Source organism: Oratosquilla oratoria, chromosome 9 (genome assembly GCF_046742065.1).
Source record: "Oratosquilla oratoria isolate Oo_2021 chromosome 9, ASM4674206v1, whole genome shotgun sequence".
NCBI classification, from domain to species: domain Eukaryota; kingdom Metazoa; phylum Arthropoda; class Malacostraca; order Stomatopoda; family Squillidae; genus Oratosquilla; species Oratosquilla oratoria.
In genome coordinates, this window is record NC_134785.1 from 51,522,556 (window position 1) to 51,537,555 (window position 15,000).

At 41.0% G+C, this 15,000-nt stretch overlaps 1 protein-coding gene across 5 annotated transcripts in view; it reads right to left on the reverse strand.

The window, feature by feature from the left end:
• Arms (Ankyrin repeat-rich membrane spanning) overlaps positions 1 to 15,000 on the reverse strand; it is a 661,393-nt gene that overhangs the window by 412,742 nt on the left and 233,651 nt on the right. Inside the window, exon 1 of one of the 5 annotated variants that reach the window (XM_076190416.1) lies at positions 817 to 2,484. The exons of the other annotated variants lie outside the window; for them this stretch is intronic. Coding sequence (XP_076046531.1) covers positions 817 to 2,067 — 1,251 coding nt within the window. The 5' untranslated portion in view covers positions 2,068 to 2,484. Of the gene's footprint in view, positions 1 to 816; positions 2,485 to 15,000 lie in introns of those variants that run through there. 5 annotated transcript variants of the gene reach the window in all.

The window sequence follows — 15,000 nt, forward strand, 5'->3', positions numbered from 1 at the left end:
TACACACATGCCGCCAAATGTAAAAGAGGCATTCAATGATAAATAGTTGTTTGTTTATATATATATGATATATATATATATAATATATATAATATATATATATATATATATATATATATATATATATATATATATATAAAATATATATATATATATCTGCACATGTACTTCCTGAAATTTTTTATGTGATATCCTGGCGTGTGTACAAAGTAGATTTGTGTGTACAGAAGTCGCACTTTATAGATTTTGTTCTGGCCAGCGCCGGTCGATTTTATTCGTTTATAAACAGAATCTCGTGGTTAAGATGACTACATGCTTTCTTTTCCCCCTCCTCCTTCCCCTCCCTGTCCCTCTCCTCTGCGGCATTCTTCCTCTTCCTCCTCCTCCTCCTCTTCCTCTTCCTTAGCCGCCTCCTTCAGTTCACTAACCACATCCTACAGTGAAGTTCTTTTGTCCCCTCCCCCTCCCCCTCTCATTGCTCCTCCTCTCCTCCTCACCTCTCACTCCACTCCAGTTTTTATTGTTCTTTTTCCAGGTGCTCTCAAGGTAAAACATTGTATTTTTTTAATAATGAGTCCAAGTAAGTTGATGCACTGTGGTATGAGCTATTTTACACTAACATCTTCACAAACATAAATCTATTTACGGTAGCCCTAATCTACTCTTACTTCTAGATAAGACACCCAAATGACCCTGACGTCATTCGTCGACAACAACGTAATTAAAGGTGTCGACGAAGACTTGTTGGTACCAGATTCCGGTCTCATGAGTCTTTGGATTCGGAGTGGGGGGGTGGGGGGTAACCCCGGGACTTACCAGATACGTCAGATTCTCCGGTTTCAGAAGAATAGCTTCGGAGAACCTCTTCTTCATGTTGTTCATGGTGTTGGCCGCCATCAGCCTCGGCGTCAGACGAGGACTCGTCCTCGAACTGGACGTCGGACTCCGGCCTTGGTGCCCCTCGATCAAGTTCGGAGAAAGATGTTTCCCTCCCGCAGCGGCGGAGAAAAGAGCCTCGTTTCCAATGGTGACATTCCTGATGTAGTTCTTGTCGTTGTTATCCCTGACGATGGAAGCTTTCCTCGGGGCGCGATGGATGGTCTCGTAGTCGCTGTCGTCGATTTCGTCTCCCGAAGGAAGATCGTGGATAGACGGGTACAGGAGTCCACTATTCACGCTCAGAACGTCGTTGAGGCTGTAGCCTACTGAGGCTGTGCTACAGGTCATATTAGTGTTGGGGATACTGATGACGGTGTTGTTGGAAGAACTCATAGTACTACAGCCATCGTTGTCAGTCGTGACTTCGCTCCCTGACGGCAAAAGCTCCTTCCCGTGGGAGTAGACGGCGATCTCGTGGTCCGCTGAGACGTCTTTGTCACTAATCTCGCTGTCGGTGACAAAGTCGTTGTAGAGGCTGAGGGCGTTCTCCAAGTATTCCTGGTCTTCGTAGGCGTCATCGATGTTGGCAGTGTTGTCAATTACTGTTGTACCATTGATTATGACACTGCTGTTGCTGTTGGTACGAACTACTGGTGTTCCAGCAACCAGAAGGTTGTTGTTGACACTGCTGTTGCTGTTGGTACGAACTACTGGTGTTCCAGCAACCAGAAGGTTGTTGTTGGCAGGGTCTCCTGATGTTTCAGTATCCACTACGTTGTTGGCAGTATTGACAGGCACCATCGTAGCTTCAGTGACAAAAATGGTGTTGTCGGTAGTGGGAACTACTGTGGTTTCAGAATGCACAAAGTTGGCAGGACTGTTGTTGGCAGGAACAGATATAGATTCACTTACATCACTGTCGCTGTAGTTGTCATAAACTACAATCGTTTCAGAAACGTCGAAGTTGGCAGGGGGATCTTCCACGTCATCTGCGACAAAGCCTTGGTTATCATAACCGCTGTTGCTGTTGTTGTTGTTGTTGTTGGCAAGATTAACAGTAGTTTCACTTACAATGTTGTTCTGGGGAGGACCCGTTTCCTCTTCGTTATCGACATCATTATTTTCTGTTTGTTCTTGGTCTTCGACAAGACTCACAGCAGCACCTTCGGGATCTGCCTTGACTGTCATTGTGGACACTCAAGGCACCTATTCCGACGTATTCTGACGTATTCCTTCCGCAATTTTTCCTCTCGTTGCTCTTCTTCGTCTGAGCACCTGTACCTCCCGAAGTACACTCTCCACTACGACGTGTTAACGAGACATCGTTCTTCGTTCTTTCTTGGCACGACCGAAAGCATCTTAACTCCCGAAGGCCTTCTACCGAACCAACACAAACCTCTTCAGAGGCAATATCACTAAGTACTCCACTAACGTATCCACTTGAGAACGACACACCTCACTTAAGTAACCTCACTTGGAAAGCACAATCAATACGAAAACATCACCCGAACTGAGGTGAGAATCACTTTCGCGTAAGAGGTCTGTCAAAGACCGAAGACACTTCGGGGGACACTAGTCGAACTCTCTTCTTGCGGGGTAGTTGGCAGGCCCCGTCGGCTCCAGCCACACACACGAACTAGAGCAGACCTTGGTGAAGCCTGGCCAGCTGATGGTGGGTGTGTGCGTGTGTGTGTGTGTGTACGTGTGTGCGTGTGTGTGTCGGTTCGCTTCTGAGAGCCACGGCTGGCGGCTCCAGGAACGAGCTACGCGCTAACGTACGTACGCACGCAAGGAACATCATGGTCATACCTTGCAGACTGGAGCTTTGGGCGTTGCGTTGCGTCAGTTGGTCGGTGGGTCTGTTGGTCAGTCCGTCTCTCTGTCTCTCTCTCTCTCTCTCTCTTTCTCTCTCTCTCTCTCCCTGCTCTCTGTCTCTATCTCTCTGTCCAAATGCCTCTCTCACCTGATCTCTCCATTCTTCAACCCGTCCGCATGTATGTATGTGTGTGTGTGTGTGTGCTTACCTAGTTGTATTATACGGAAAGCGGAGCTATCCTCGTAGTAACCTGTCTTTTTATCTCTCAGCATCTAGTTTGTGTGTGTGTGTGTGTGTGTGTGTGTGTGTGTGTGTGTGTGTGTGTGTGTGTGTGTGTGTGTGTGTGTGTGTGTGTGTGTGTGTGTGTGTAATTCACCAGTCTCTGATCACGTGTTGGACTTGTGATCGATGGCTATTGCCCTCCCGGACGAAAGCTCATATATAAGCCAACATATGGGTAATGCTGTGACCTTACACACACACACACACACACACACACACACACACACACACACACACACACACACACACACGCACGCACACAACCAGTTGCCTATTAGAGCTGAAGTGCGTGCGTGCGTGCGTGCGTGTGTGTGTGTGCGCGCGCGCGTGTACGAGCACGCCTTACGTTCGTGCACGTCTGCAAGCGTGAATGTTGACGTACAAAAAAATTAAAAGAACAATAATCACATTTTCAGAAACTGTGTAGTCGGGCATCAGCTGCCACAACCATCAACGTCACTCTTCCAATTCACTCCGATTTGCACGAAAGACGAAATTCGTAACATCTTACTTTTAAACATATTCTTCTGGCTTCGATTTTTGTAAAAGATGACGTTTCCAGAAGTATAAAACATACATGCATTATACCTATATATATATAAATATATATATACATATATATATATATACATATATATATATATACATATGTATGTATGTATGTTGTGAAATTGTGACTGGTTGGTGGAAGAAAAAGACGCGTCCCCTGTCTAATTGGTGGGATTGTGGTGTCGGGTCTGCTATGCATATCGCCAGTTTCATGCAGGAGTATCATTCCTCTGAAGAACCTCTAAGCGAAACCGGCCAGGAATAAACTCGGACCTAGACCTGTGTCTTCTTCTTCAACCTTCCTCATATATATACATATATATATATATATATATATACATATATATATATATATATATATATATATATATATATATATATACATATATATGTGTATATATATATATATATATATATTATATATATATATATATATATGTTTATCAACCACAATTCACTAATTCTAAGCCATCAACATCAAGAAACTAGAGGCATGCATGCAGAAATTGATACGTGGTACTGCTAAGGATTAAAACCTCCGCTAGCACGTAGCAAGTGACAGTGACTTAAATGATTGCGCTATCACACACACACACACACACACACACACACATATATATATATATATATATATATATATATATATATGTAAACACACATAAGTATATGTCTGCGTGTATGTGTGTGTGTTTTAGCGTGAGCTCTGGGATATCTATGAAAATCTCACTACTTCAATGTTCTAATCATTTTTCGCTCCCAGGCTACCTGTAAAAGCCCATCAACACCCACTACTCCCTGAGGCCGGAGCGCCTATCTTGACTCATCTGTGCGTGAGGGATTTAATAATAACAACAAAGAAAAGGCAAGGATCACCCGGCCATAGGTCAACCCCCGTCCCCCCGTCCCCCTCCCCCCCCAGCCCATTCTCGACCTGATGTGACCTCACCACGCACAAACCTCGACCTCTTTTCCTTGTTTTATTCTGGTTAACGCTACACGATTTTATTCAGATCAGGGAAGGATTTCCTGACAAAGCAATTGCTTTCTCTTGCGGAACAAACGTTGCTATTGATACTGAGTATAAACCCAAACGTTTACATAAACGTTTCCATTAGAACCTGCATTCGCTACTTCTAAAGCTGCCTACACTGCTAACCAATCTGCCAGGGCGTGCGGTCGGAAAGATTACAAAGGATTACAAACGAGGAGCATGCCGACAGGAGACCTTTTGGTCCATAACTAGGTCGGATGCGAAAAAACATTATAATGATAAATGAATAAATAAATAAAAATTATAATAATATAAATGATAATAAGTAAATAAATAAGTAGGTAAAGTTAAATAATAAACAAACAGGTGAATAGTAAGTAATAATAAATTGACAGATAACTAATAATAAATGATAATCAAGCAAACAATAATAAACAAACAAACATTTTCTTGGGGTAATTACTGGTGAAACATGACATTTATACGTTTATATACATTCTTACGTTTTGTACGCAGCCTGTTCTAAAACTAAAATGTTTTTGAAAAAAAAATATGAAGTGTCAAAAGCACTTTTGGTCAGCTGATATTCACATCCTTTCAACAAACGTTTCCAAGGGCTGAGAAAACGTTTCCCACAATTTCCAACCAAAGTTAACTATTTCCAGAAATTGCCTGGAAGGTGCTTCATACTTACAAGATTGTGAAATAGACAATGGCCAAGACTCTACGCAGTCGAATGCATCTGGACCACAACAATCTCCATCTGGTGTTTTTATTTTATTTATAATTATTTATATTATCATAATTTTTATTTATTTTCTATTTATTTATCATTAGTATATATTTTTTCTTTTTTGGCTACCTCCCTTGTAAGGGGGAAAAAGCCTTGGTATATGTATGTATATATGTATTTTTTTCGCATCCGACCTAGTTATGGACCAAAAGGTCTCCTGTCGGCATGCTCCGCCTTCGTAATCCTTAGAAATAAGCACCTCAAATTAGATTACCATTATTGATACATTTGTGTCTCGTATCTCTGTAATGTTAGCACTTTCTTTATATCGCCAATTAAACAAACGACATAACAAGTAATCAAGTAAATGAATATACAAGGAAATAAATGACACAGGCAGGTGAAGAAATAGATGTAATTAAGTAAATGATATTAACAGAGAAGCTGATCTTTATTTCATATATATATTTTTTAATTTTCTTCTTTTTCTTTTCTCTCTCTCTCTCTCTCTCACTCTCGTTCTTTTTTTCTCTCTTTTTATTTTTTTCTTTCTGAACATAAAACTCTAAGAGTGTTGCTTATTCTGATTGCAAAATATTCCTCCTCTGGAATTCTCTCTCTCTCTCTCTCTATCTTTCTCTCTCACTCTACCGTTCTTTTTTCTCTCTTTTTTTTCTGGACATAGACTCTGAGAGTGTTGCTTATTCTGATTGCAAAAGATGCCTCCTCTGGGATTCTTGCGGTCTTTTGCACAGGCACACTCGGCTATAAATACGACCGTTAATGTTGCCCTACGGCATCGAAGCCTTTTACTTTGCTATCCTTCCAACTTGCCCAAAGCAACATGAACGTACTAGCTTCATATTTATTCTGGGTCAAAGAGAATTTCTTTAGTTCTAATTTCTGATACACAGCTAACGCCTACTGAGGCAATGACCAGTTAAACTATATTAAGGATTACCAAGAATTACAAAGGCGGAGTATGGCGACAGGAGACCTTTTGGTCCATAACTACATCGGATGCGAAAAAAATTATAATAAATAAAAAAAATAAATGCATAGGTATATTTAAATAATAAACAAACATGTTTATAGTAAATAATAATAAATTGACAGATAACTAATAATAAATGAAAATCAAGCAAATAATAATAATAAACAGACAAATAATAACAAACAAATAAACAAATAATATAAATGGCAGGCATTACAGCATCTTGCTTAGGTGTTTATCTAAACGAATCTTAAAACTTAGATAGAGAACATATCCGAGCAACGATCCTTTATTTTAGTCAAAATCTAATACCTATATTTACTAAGACCAACTCTCATAGAAAAAAAATTATTTTTCCTTTAAACTAGTTTACGTTGAACTTGTTTAACACTTGACGTTAGTATACTAAATGTGACACTCATGTATTTTATTCTGGCTAACACCAGGCGAATTTATTCGGTAAAGGTAAGCCTGTGTTCGATGAAGCCTCACCTTTACCTTTCCGGATCCTTCTTTCTATATGATTTACATTTCTCTTTCTTTTCTCCAATTTTTGCATTTTCCTCACAAGTTCTCCCAGTAAAACTTAACTTCAGCCCTCCTTGTCTTAACCTAGAGTGAGTATCATTTATATGCAGTTTAGTTCTTGGCGTCAGATGATTTTATACCGATGAAGGAAGTTTTATCCGGAGTTTAAAGGTAGCCTATCTCCGTTAACCTAAAGGATTACAAAGATTACAAAGGCGGAGCATGCCGACAGGAGACCTTTTGGTCCATAACTAGGTCGGATGCGAAAAAAACAACATATTGATAAAAAAAAATAGAATAAAATAAAAATTATAGTAATATAAATAATAACAAATCAATTAAATAAATGCATAGGGAGAGAGTGCGACATTGTCATATACTGATTCCTGCCAGACGAGTTTATTCAGCTAAGGAATCTTCATCCCCCGAAACCCAGGACGTAGGGGTTAATCTGCATAAAGAGAAAACGTCACACTCTATTGGACGCACTAAGGCCGCAGGACACCCAAACGACGCGCATGAGCCGCTCTCGGATGTGATCTCAAGTACGCGTCTGGGCGTGGGCACGCCGGATCGGGTGAAGGTGCAAGGTGGAGAGAGGGAGGGAGGGAAGGGGTATTTGAAGTGGAGGAGTGGAGATGGAGGGGAGGAGAGGAGGAGAGGGGGAGAGGAGTGGAAGAAGAGGAGAGTGGAGGGTCAGAGGAGAGGTGAAGAGAGGAGGGGAGGAGAGGAGGAGGAGAGAATTTTGAAAGGTGGACGAGGAGGAAAGGAGATATAGACAGACAATCACCCCACACACAAACACACACACACACGAAGAGAGCACAGAGAGAGAGAGAGAGAGAGAGAGAGAGAGAGAGAGAGAGAGAGAGAGAGAGAGAGAGAGAGAGAGAGAGAGGGAGAGAGAGAGGGAGAGACTTCGACAAGAATGCCACACTCACTCGAGCTCCTTCCAGAATTTCGTCACGGCTTCCTCCAACACTGCTTGGGACACCACCACCAACACTTCTCCTTTCTCCAACAAAAACGTAACTAACTCCCTCACGAGAGCCTCTGTGAGCCTATCACTATAGACGCTGGCCTAGTAGGTCCCCCCCATTGCTCAGTATACGATTTGTAAATATTCCTTCAGCAAGACTCGTTCAGTAGGCTTAATTCTTTTTGCCTTGTATTGATAGACTCTGAAACTGTCTTCAGTAAGACGCTTTCTCGTCTACCAAAATGTGAGTACTGGAACGTCTCTCTTCTTGTGGTATTTTATTCTGGATTGGTCTCTTCCCCTGTCCTTTCCTGGAATATATTTTGTGGTTCGTTTTGTCTTTATTTTTCATGCAATTCTGCTTTTTCCAAGTGTATAGAAAAATATGTATATTTTTATCTCTCTTGATGGCACAATCGGTTAAGTCACTATCACTTGTCACGTGCTAGCGCAGGTTCGAGACCTTGGCTGTACTACGTTTCAATTTCTGCATATATGCCTCCTCGAGTTTCTCGATGTTGATGGCTTAGAATTAAAGTGAATTGTGGTTGATAAATGTGTGTGTGTGTATATATATATACATATATATATATATATATATATATATACATACATATATATATATATATATATATATATATATATATACAAAAAGAAACATACTCAAAACAACCTAGACAGAGACTTGTGGCTTACAAGCGGGCATGGGCAATCCTCTAGCCCATATGAGATATGATGACGATGATGAGAGGCGTGATAAGAGTGAAAGTAGACCCAGAAGGCGAGGGAGGAGGGGGGAGGGGGAGGGGGAGGGGGAGGGATCAGCCAAGACTCAGACGGGGCAATTTCCTCAAGACCTTTTCCTTCGTCACGGCACGGGCAGACTGCCCATATCGAGGTCACGTCCTTCGAAGGAACTAAGAAGCTGAAGGATACAAAAAGGAGCAGAAAATGCACGCAAGAACATGGCGTAAGGATATAATGTTGACGGTTGCTTTGTCTATTGAAATCTTGTCAGGAAAGGTTGGGTTAGATTAGGTTAGGTTGGGTTAGCTTGGCTTAGCTAAGCTTAGATTAGCTTAGATTACGTTAGGTTAGATTAGGTTGGTTATGGCTGGTTTGGTTCTGCCTCATTTTTGTTTAGTTTCATTTGGTTAGGACAGGTTAGGTTTAGCTAGATCAGGTTACATTAAGTTAGGTAAATTTAGTTTAGGTTAGGTTAGGATATACTAAGTTAGATTAGGTTAGGTTAGGTTTGGTTAAGCTAGGTTAAGTTAGGTTAGGTTTGGTTAAGTTAGGTAAAGTTAGGTTAGCTTAAGTTGATGTTGTGAGGACTGACCACCAATTTCGATAACATAATAGTAATAACTTTCAAAAAAGACAAAAGAACCACTTCGTTTTCTTTCGATGCCATCTATACCAAATTGGAAACCATAGATTTTACGATTTGCTACGTGGCCTCTGACTGGTCGAAGCTGTCTTACGTCACATGACTCCTCCTCCTCCATCATCTCCTCCTCCCCTCCACCTCTTCCTCGAACTCCACCATCACAACCTTTTCCTCCTCCTCCTCTTCCTCGAACTCCACCATCACAAGCTCTTCCTCCTCCTCCTCCTCCACTACCACCTCGTCCTCCTCCTCCTCCACCACCACCGCCATCGCCTTCACCAACACCATCACCAACATTACCACCACCACCAGCAACAACAACAACACCTCTTCCTCCTCCTCCTCCATCACCTTCACCACCATCACCACCAAAAACAACACCCCACCACCACCACCTCTTCCGCTTCCTCCTCCTCCGCGCACATGGACATTCCGCCTCTGGTTGGGGGGGGGGGAAGACCCAATGTACGAGTGGACGCGGGAAGAGAACTCTCCGAAGTAGGCGTGGCCGAACTCAAGGCTCTTCGCCAACTTCGGCTCGTGCTCAGTTCGGGAATGTTGCCCTTGTGGGATCGGAAAGGGAAATATTGAGGGATTTACGACTTCTGGCACCCCTATGGATCAGAGTACGATATCTTTTTAGACATTTCCATTTTGCAGGTGTGTGTGTGTGTGTGTGTGTGTGTGTGTGTGTGTGTGTGTGTGTGTGTGTGTGTGTGTGTGTGTGTGCGTGCGTGCGTGTGTGTGTGCGTGTGTGCGTGTGTGTGTGTGACCTATTACATAAGTAGATAATCATAAAGCCTGAGGTCATTTTGCTTAGTCCCACTTCCTTGTTCAGATCACTATTTTTAGTTCGTTGAAGTTACCAGGATTATTTGTTTTAGGGATGTTGAAGTCTTTATTTGTATGAAACGGATACGTCTTCAAAGTTCGAAATACGTTTTGAAATAAGAGATGTCTTCCTAATTGACACTCTGTCTCCTTTGCATACATGTGTGCGTGTGTGTGTGTGTGTGTGTGTGTGTGTGTGTGTGTGTGTGTGTGTGTGTGTGTGTGTGTGTGTGAGAGAGAGAGAGAGAGAGAGAGAGAGAGAGAGAGAGAGAGAGAGAGAGAGAGAGAGAGAGAGAGAGAGACAGAGAGAAAAAGAGAGAGAGACAGACAGAGAAAGAGAGAGACAGAAAGAGAGAGACAGAGAAAGAGAGAGAGAAGAGAGAGAGAGAGAGAGATAGAGAGAGAGAGAGAGAGAGAGAGAGAGAGAGAGAGAGAGAGAGAGAGAGAGAGAGAGAGAGAGAGAGAGAGAGAGAGAGAGACGATGAACTCAATGACCTGTTCGCCTTCCCGCTCCCAGTCCCCATTCATGCAAGTCCCCCCTCACGCCCCCCTCCCCCCCAAAAAAATGAGAGAAAAAATTAAAGAATCTTTCTCATCTTCCCTTGGGAAAGGTCGTCCACTTTTCCGTGAGATTCGGGAAAGAACGTTACTAAACGTCAAAAGTTTGCTTCTTGAAAATGTTTAGTTCGGGAAAGAACGTTACTAAATGTCAAATGTTTGCTTCTTGAAAACGTTCAGCTAGGGAAAGAACATTACTGTCAAACATTTGCTTCTTTAAACGTTCAGTTTGGGAAAGGTTCCCAAATGTCAAACGTTTGCTTCTTCAAAACGTTCAGTTTGGGAAAGAACGTTACCAAATATCAAACGTTTGTTTCTTTAAAACGTTCAGTTCGGGAAAGAACTTTACCAAACGTTCGTTTCTTGAAAACATACAGTTTGGGAAAGAACGTTTCCAAACGGTCGCTTCTTGAAAACGTTCAGTTCGGGAAAGAACGTTACCAAACGTTCGCTTCTTGAAAAACGTTCAGCCCCGGCAACTCGAAACCTCAACCTCACGAAATCCGGGGCAGAATTTGCAAAGTGTGTCATTGTATCAAACGAGTCTTGTCCACAATGGCACAGTCTCGACCCTCCGCTATGAAGTCTTTATTGGGGATTTTTTCCTGGAATTAAACAGAATAAGATCTTGGTGTCAGCCAGCAAAATATAAAATAAACAATGAAAAATAAAAAAGAATATGAATGAATAGATAAATGAAATAATTAAATCTATAAACAGATAAACGAATTAATAAATTATTTAATAATAAATATATTAAATAAATCAACATAAAGACATATATATATATATATATATAATATATATATATATATATATATATACTGTATATATATATATATATATATATATATATATATATATATATATATATATATATATATATGAATACATAAATAAGTTAATAGATAAATGCATAAACAAACGAATGAATACCAAAAAGAAACAAAACAGAAAGTAAATAATCTATTTAATTAATTAATTAATAAAATAAACAAAATATAAAGAACCAGACCACAGGGAAAGGTCCAACGTGGACAAAGGGCGACTTGATGTTGACGATTGGCAGAGCAGATGGCTGGTTCCCCAGACGGGTCTGGCGTGGGGCGAGTCGCATATATTCTCACAAACAATATTATTAAAAGGAAAATTTCTGCAACATTGCACTTCGAGTTGACACTCACAGAGGTCACTCGGAAAGAAAGAAAGAGAGAGAGAGGGGGGAGGGAGGGAGGGAGAGAGAGAGAGAGAGAGAGAGAGAGAGAGAGAGAGAGAGAGAGAGAGAGAGAGAGAGAGAGAGAGAGAGAGAGAGAGAGGGGGGGGGGGAAGAGAGAGGGAGAGAGTGGGGTGGAGAGGGAGGGGGGAGGGAAAGAGTGAGAGAGGGAGGGGGAGGGAAAGAGTGAGAGAGAGAGAGAGAGAGAGAGAGAGAGATAGAGAGATAGAGAGATAGAGACAGGGAGGGACAGGGAGAGTAGAGAGTAGGAAAAGAGCAGGGACAGCATCAGTAGAGAGAGTAGAGGAAGGGAATAGAGAGAAAGACGGACAAACAGGGAAATGAACAGACAGAAACAACGAAACAAATAGATCAACTGATATTAAGGAATGGAAAGAGAAATAGAGATAGGGATACAGAAGTAGAAATATATAAGTAGAGATAGATAGAGAGATGTGGATAGATAAATAAAGAGAAAGATGAAAATAAAGAGATAGGGATACAGAAGTAGAGATAGAGGGATGTGGATGGACAAATATATAAAGAGAAAAATAAAGATAAAAATAAAGAGATAGGGATACAGAAGTAGAGATATAGAAGTAGAGACAGACAGAGAGATGTAGACAGACAAATAAAGAGAAAGATAGAGATAAAGAGATAGAGATCGAGACAGATGGATAGAAACCCCTCAGCTGCCATGCGAAGGAGCGACTATGGAGGAAACATGTCCCGCTCGATGCCAAAGCTGGACCCAGTCGAGGGCTTTCCTCTACGTCAAATGAATAAAATCGCCTTACGGCAGCTAGAGCAAAGACACGCGTCTTCAAACTCAGAGGAATGATGAAGAACACCCTTCCATCCCATTTTTTCATTACGGTTACCGTCAGGTGATTTTATTAGACTCCGTGGTTATCCCCTACGCAGCCCACCCCCACCCAGAGACCTTCATCAAACCTTCACATATTTTATTCTGGCATATGGCTTCCGAGTTCTGGCTTCTAATTCTGCTTCTGGTTTCTAGGTTCTGGATTCTGGGTTTTGATTTTGGGTTCTGAGGTCTGCTTTCAGGTTCTGCCTTCTGGGTTCTGTCATTTGGATTCTGATTTCTGGGTTCTGGGTTCTGTCAAATTTGGCTTCTGATTTCTGGGTTTTGGGTTCTGTCATCTGGCCTCTGATTTCCGAGTTCTGAGCTCTGGTCTAGGTTCCAGCTTTGAGTTCTAACTTCTGAGGTCTGGGTTCTGTCACTTGCCTTCTGATTTCTTAGTTCTGGGTTCTCTTCTAGGTTCTAGCTTTGGGTTCTAAGTTCTGAGCTCTGGGTTCAGTCATTTGGCTTCCGATTTCTGGTCTAAGTTCTAGCTTTGAGTTCTAAATTCTGAGGTCTGGGTTCTAAGTTCCGTTATTTGGCCTCTGATTTCCGAGTTCTGGGTTCTCTTCTAGGTTCTAGCTTTGGGTTCTACGTTCTGAGGTGTTCTGGGTTCTGGCCTCCTCCTCAGACGTCACCCCACGTCAGTCTGGGAGCTTCTAGTCGCCAGGACACGTACATGGGTGTTTTTCGGGAGCCCGATCGGGGGTGGGTTTCGAGTCCAGGCGCGAAGGTCGAAACTCCCCTTGGGCGACGCCGCAAAAAGGTCCTAACGGTCGCCGAGGCTGTTTTCTGCACGTGGCCAACTTGGAGAAACCGATCACATTCGGCGCCTGTCACACCAGAACCCGTTATTCGGAAAGAAATAAGTAGGTAATAGATGGGTAGATAAATAGACACATAGATAAAAACAATACATAATAATGAATGGATGGATAGATAAATAGATACATAGATAAAACCAACAGATACATAATAATGATAAATAGATGGATAGATAGGCAAATAGATACATAGATAAAACCAATGGATACATAATAATGATAAAGAGATGGATAGATAAATAGATACATAAAACCAATGAATACAAGAATAATGATAAGAGATGAAAACAAATAAGTGAAATTAAGAATATGTAGAAATAGCACATAAATGAATCAACGACTAAATGAATATATATATATATATATATATATATATATATATATATAGATAGATAGATAAAGATAGATATAAAACTATGTAAATGAATATTTAGATGAATATACGAATCATACACGAATAAACAGATATATTAATAAATCCATATATGGATAAAAGGTAGTAGTTTACGCCGGGATGGCACCTCAAGTTCGTAGTTCGTAGTTCGTTACTAGTTGTTCTTCAGAGTCGATCACCAGTAATGCTTTCTTTGGAGGATTCTTTGTTTTTCCGTTACCTCATGTTTAATTCCTTCCCTATGATGGTCGAAAAATTCAGACACTGTTCTGGCTTACGTCACACGATTTGATTCAGTTGTAAGCAAACAAACAAAAATTACACAAAAATCTTTTCATTCAGTGCAAGTGTAAATTAAAGATAAAAAAAATAAAAACCGACATAAAAAAAAACTAACATTCAAAAATGCCTAACTAAAAATTAATTACTTTCCTTCCTGTTTCTTGGTTATGATTTTGCCAAAACGTGGCATTTTGTTGTTGATAGCGATCCACATGTCTACCTGTGGATTCACGTGATTTCTAGATTTTGTCTTGACTGACAAAAGAGAACTAAATCCAAGCTCACATAAGTACGAGTATATCATCGCAAATTGGATAAGGACACTTTGTCCTTTTTCATATAGTCTTTGAGACATATCTATTACTGAACACTAATACTCCTCCAAAAGTCTTACTTTCAAATTGCAGTGCAAGAGCAAATCAATAAGATCTTCCTTCAGTTCTTCCTTATCCAACATTTTATCAAAATTGTGGAAATATGGATTCATGATCCATTCTTCCGAAATCTTTAGTTTCCCAGTAGCAAAATATCCATCAAACGATTTTGACAACATCTCAAAATGAGCCACAATTTCTTCACACACAGTAGGAACCCATTATCCTCGACAATTTCTTCAAGTGACGTAAAGTTTGAAAGATTACCTCTCTCCATCCGTCGACGCCAAAGATGTAAATTTTCTTCGAAACTATTCAACTATTTGCAACATTTCAATATGTTTATCTCATTCCCTCGAAGAGACACACTTTGATCATTCACACAAAAGGAAACGTCAACCAAATAAGCCGCGTTTTGCAGATCATAGTCACATTCCTCCAGAAAATCTTTGATTTCTTCCCGCAGTTTGAAAAAGTGGGTTAAAATTCGCCCTCGGGAGAGCGAGCTGACTTCCGCGTGG